The sequence below is a fragment of the Silene latifolia genome, chromosome 5 (genome assembly GCF_048544455.1).
Source record: "Silene latifolia isolate original U9 population chromosome 5, ASM4854445v1, whole genome shotgun sequence".
NCBI lineage: Eukaryota > Viridiplantae > Streptophyta > Magnoliopsida > Caryophyllales > Caryophyllaceae > Silene > Silene latifolia.
In genome coordinates, this window is record NC_133530.1 from 66,993,908 (window position 1) to 66,999,183 (window position 5,276).

The 5,276-nt window shown below is 41.6% G+C and overlaps 1 protein-coding gene across 1 annotated transcript; it reads left to right on the forward strand.

Moving 5' to 3' along the window:
- The first annotated feature begins 3,233 nt into the window (after positions 1-3,233).
- LOC141655471 (uncharacterized) lies at positions 3,234-4,388 on the forward strand. Its single transcript, XM_074462551.1, has 2 exons — positions 3,234-3,594; positions 3,712-4,388. Exons 1-2 carry the CDS (start codon positions 3,234-3,236, stop codon positions 4,386-4,388), a joined length of 1,038 nt encoding a protein of 345 aa, XP_074318652.1.
- The last annotated feature ends 888 nt before the right edge of the window (positions 4,389-5,276 follow it).

Here is a 5,276-nt window from a genome sequence, read left to right on the forward strand (position 1 = left end):
TCCAAAATCTGACCAGAAACTTTCCTAACATATACTCGATCGAGCCTCTAACCCACTCGATCAAGCTGACCCCACTCGATCGAGTGCCCCTACTTACTCGATCGAGTGCCCAAAATCTCGCTTCTGCCCAGAAAACGTAAACTACCCACTCGATCGAGTCAGACCCACTCGATTGAGCCATGCTGACTCGTAAACACTACCCGCATGTTCATCTTACTTTCCCAATATTATATACAACTTCTATACTTTCAACATAACAACAACAACTATACATGCATATATACGCAACTCTTTATATACTCAACAAAACAATTTCACCTCCGTATTTCTAACATGCCACATTGTAAGATAATCAACATGCTTTATTCATCCAACATACAAATTACATATCTATCAACTTTCATTCCATACCTCATATTCTCCACATTCACACATCCACCGATTCACATCACATGTTACTATATAGACACTCAAGCAAGGAGACAATACATACGATCCCGACACGTACCCCATGTGACCGGTTCAAAATTGTAGGGCGAGTTCGCGACTTTAGAACGTCTCCCAAACCTTTGCATTAACTCCTACAACTTCTACCCCGGTTTCATTTTAATTTGACTCCCTATATTCATTAGATTCATTGGTTACAGGTTTCAGGATCGTCGCTCTGATACCACTTTGTGACACCCCCATACTCCAAATGCCTTACTAGGACCACTTAGGTATAGGAACGTTACCATCTCGGTTACCCAAGGCAATGATAATCATTAGACAATGAAGAAACGTACTTTAAAAGTAAATATAGTTTAAGTGAATACATGTCTCAAAACTGTTAACTGGAATACAAACAATCCAAAACTGTCTACTAACAAACTGAACAACTAAAGGACATCGTCTGACACAGCGGAAGACTCTTCTAACTGCAAGTGATGACTCATCCCAGCTAGCCCATATTCATCATATCAAACCTGCTCAACAACTGCTCATCATCCCCGAATGGATCACCACAGTTTGAAAAACAATTAAACGGGGTCAGTACTAATTACACAATATAAATCAATACGAAACAAATACGAAACAACTCAACCAACACATCAATCCCCAGTCTCCATCATCAATCTCCACACAACTGACTACACACTAAAGTGTGTAGTCCTGCCAGAGTACCCATTGCAACAGATACTCCACACCGCCAGTGGGGGACCGCAGCCGTTCCCACCTAAGCCCCGCTCATCTCCATCGAGCGATAAACCCATGTTCATTAATGTGCACATCCCTTTTGTGGCGGGTTCCACAGAAGGAGAATCAAGGGCGTGATGCCATTCCCGCAAGTGACTCCACTCAGCCAGGGACGCACCCCGAAGACCACGGATAGATACAACAACAATCAACGATATTAATCAACGATACAACCAACAATGTAACCAACAACCGTCACAACCACCAACAATATACTTTAACAATAATCACAATGAAACCACCAAACACATCATGTAATTAATACTGAGTAGGGAAACCCTACCTGGAATGCAATCACAGAATCAGACGATCTAACAGCTGTCTCAAAACCTCTCTTCTACGAACCCTCCTCATATACATACATTCATACAATTACTACTACAACAATACAAACCATAAAAACCCCCAAATCCCCAAATTAGGGTATATCAACATTAACCAAACGCTATAAAAATGATACATTGAACTTACCCTTGACGCAAGGATCACAACGGTATAAAGAACAAAGGAAACCGACACCTCTAGCTCCGGGATTTGCTAATAATGCGGAAGAACAATGCAACGTAACTTGAAATCTCTCTTAACAGTGAATTAGGTTTTGTAAAAGTGTTTAAAGAAGATGACGAAACTTGTTATATATTAATCCACGTCCTTAAAAAAACCCGTCAAATAACACCCGCAACCCGACCTACTCGATTGAGTGCCACTTACTCGATCGAGTGTCAAGGCTACTCGATCGAGTACCCTACAGGCAGACTACTTTTTCGTATACCAATCATACTTACTCGACAAAGTAAGCCTCACTCGATAGAGTACCCAAATACTCATAAAACCGTAGTATTACAATTCAAAGCCGGGTTTATCAAAGTCTCGGAATATTCAGATTGGGTTGCTAACGTCGTTCCTGTACCAAAGAAAGACGGGAAAGTCCGAGTTTGTGTGGATTTTCGTGATCTAAATAAGGCAAGTCCGAAGGACGATTTCCCACTTCCTCATATCGACATTTTGGTCGACAATACCGCTAATCACGCTCTTCTATCATTCATGGATGGGTATGCCGGATATAACCAAATAAAAATGGTCGAGGAAGATATGCACAAAACCGCGTTCACAACGCAATGGGGAACCTATTGTTATACCGTGATACCTTTCGGTTTGATCAATGCCGGGGAAAGATATCAAAGGACAGCAACGACGTTGCTACATGACATGATGCACAAAGAAGTAGAAGTTTATGTCGATGACATGATCGTGAAATCAAAAGAACGAAGTGGTCATCTCGAAGCAATTCAAAAGTTCTTCGAAAGATTGCGAAAATACAACATGAGATTAAATCCACAGAAGTGTGCATTTGGAGTCACTTCGGGTAAACTATTGGGCCACATCGTTAGCCACCGTGGCATCAAAGTGGACCCATCCAAAATCAAGGCTATTATAGAAATTTCTCCTCCCGGGACCGAGAAACAAATCCGAGGTTTCTTGGGCCGAGTCCAATATATAAGCCGATTTGTCGCGAAGCTGACAATGATATGCGAGCCGATCTTTAAGAAACTAAAGGCCGGAGAACATGAAATCTGGGATGAACAATGCCAAGCTGCTTTTGAAAAAGTCAAAGAAGTGTTATCGTCACCTCCAGTTCTAAGCCCACCTATATCTGGGTTTCCCTTATCACTGTACCTTACAATTACGGATACTGCAATGGGGGCTATGCTAGCCCAAACTGTTGACAAAGAAGAAAGAGCAATTTACTACAATAGTAAAAAGTTCTTAGAATATGAAGTGAAATATACTCCACTTGAAAAGACATGCTTAGCTTTGGTTTGGGCCACAAAGAAGTTAAGACACTACATGATTAGCTACAGTGTTAGCATTTATTCAAAAATGGATTCGATCAAGTCTTGTTTGAAAAACTGGTACTAAATGGTAGAATGTCAAGATGGACCCTTATGCTATCCAAATTAAACCTTAAATGCGTACCCTTAAAAGCTATAAAAGGAATGGTAGTGGCCGATTTCCTTGCCGAAAATCCAATTGAAGAAATCGAGGCAATCGACACTTGGTCATTTCCCGATGAGAACGTAATCCATATCGAAGATGACGTGTGGGACCTATATTTCAATGGAGCATCCAACTATATGGGATATGGAGTCGGAATTCTCCTCATTTCCCCAACAGGTGAACATGTGCCAGTCTCAATCAAATTGGACTTCAATGTCACCAACAATGCCGCCGAATATGAAGCATGTTTGCTCGGTTTGCGTAGCGCTCTAGACCTGGGCGTGAAACGACTTCTAGTGCACGGGGACTCGTCTTTGGTAATCAATCAAGTAACCGGCTCCTGGAAAATCAAAATTGAAAGTTTGGCTCCTTATCAAATGAGGATCGAGGAATTGGAATGATTCTTTGATGATGTCAAATATGTTCATCTTCCGAGAGATGAAAATCAATTTGCCGATGCATTATCAAAATTTGCAGCCTTAATCAATATTCCCGAGCATATGGATAGTATGCCCATTTGTGTGGAAAGGAGATCCGCACCATCATATGTGAATGCAATCGACAATCCCGAGGAAAGTGAAACCGATTTTTGGTATACCGCCATCTTGAAATACAAAGAGATGGGAGAATACCCTTCAGACCTGGACACACGAGGGAAACGGGCCCTTCGAATGTTGGCGGCCCAATTTATCAAAACCGATGATGGGCAGTTATACAAAAAGACCGCCCAAGGAGTTCTTTTACGATGTATCGATAAATCAACTTCCGAGAAGGTTATGGAAGAAGTCCATGACGGAGAATGTGGGTCACACATGAACGCACATATGTTAGCCCGGAAAATCATGAGATTGGGTTACTATTGGACCACGATGGATGCGGACTATCGGAAATATGTTAGGCACTGTCATAATTGCCAAATTTTCGCGAATGTCCAACATGTACCTCCTTCGATGTTGTACACTATGACATCTCCCTGGCCATTTTCAACCTGGGTAATCGTCATAATTGGAAAGGTAAACCCTTCTGGAACGGGAGGGCATTGCTACATTCTAGTTGCCATTGACTACTTCATGAAGTGGATAGAAGCTAAATCCTATAAGGTTCTCAATGCAAAACAAGTGGCAAAGTCCATTCAGAATGACATTATTTGCTGATATGGGGTCCTACACGAGTTCATAAGTGACCGTGGTACCCATTTTCAAGCTGAAACCGAACTTATACTTCAGAAGTATAAGATCAAACATCACAAATCATCACCTTATTGCCCACAGACAAATGGTGCGGTAGAAGCTGCCAACAAGACTGTTGCAACTATTCTAAGGAAAATGCCCGATAATTATCGGGAATGGCCTGAGAAGATACCCTTTGAATTATGGGGGTATAAGACTTCAATAAGGATAGCAACGGGGGCAACCCCATATTATTTGGTGTACGGGATGGAAGCGGTTCAACCAGTCGAGTTAGAAATACCGTCTCTAAGAATCCTACTTGAAAGTGAGGTCCCAGAAGCGGATTGGGTCCAAGCCCGATATGATATTCTAGTAATGCTCAATGAGCGCCGTTTAAATGCCTTATATCATGTACAACTCTACCAGAAGACGATAGAGAGGACCTTTAACAAAAAGGTCAAACCCCGAGGAATCAAAGAAAGAGATTTGGTCTTGAAATCCGTGCGCATGCATTGTTGCCGGTAGACCCGAGGGGTAAATTCAAACCAAATTGGGTCGGCCCATATTTAGTCAAGAAGATTTTGTCGCGTGGAGCAGCTCGATTGACAGATCTGGATGGGAACGACTTTGCAAACCCAACAAACTTAGATCAACTAAAGAAGTACTACCCTTGAAAAGGGACCTCATTCTCAAATGTTATGAAATAATATTTGAAATTGCAATGCATTTAGAATAAATCATAAGTTGTCGGTATTTGCCGACAGTGCATTAAATACCTTTGTAACCGAAACTACGGACTCGGTTTGATTCTGTGCAAGTAGATACGTAGGCAACTCTTGAAAAGATTACAACCGAAACATCAATTTTGTAATA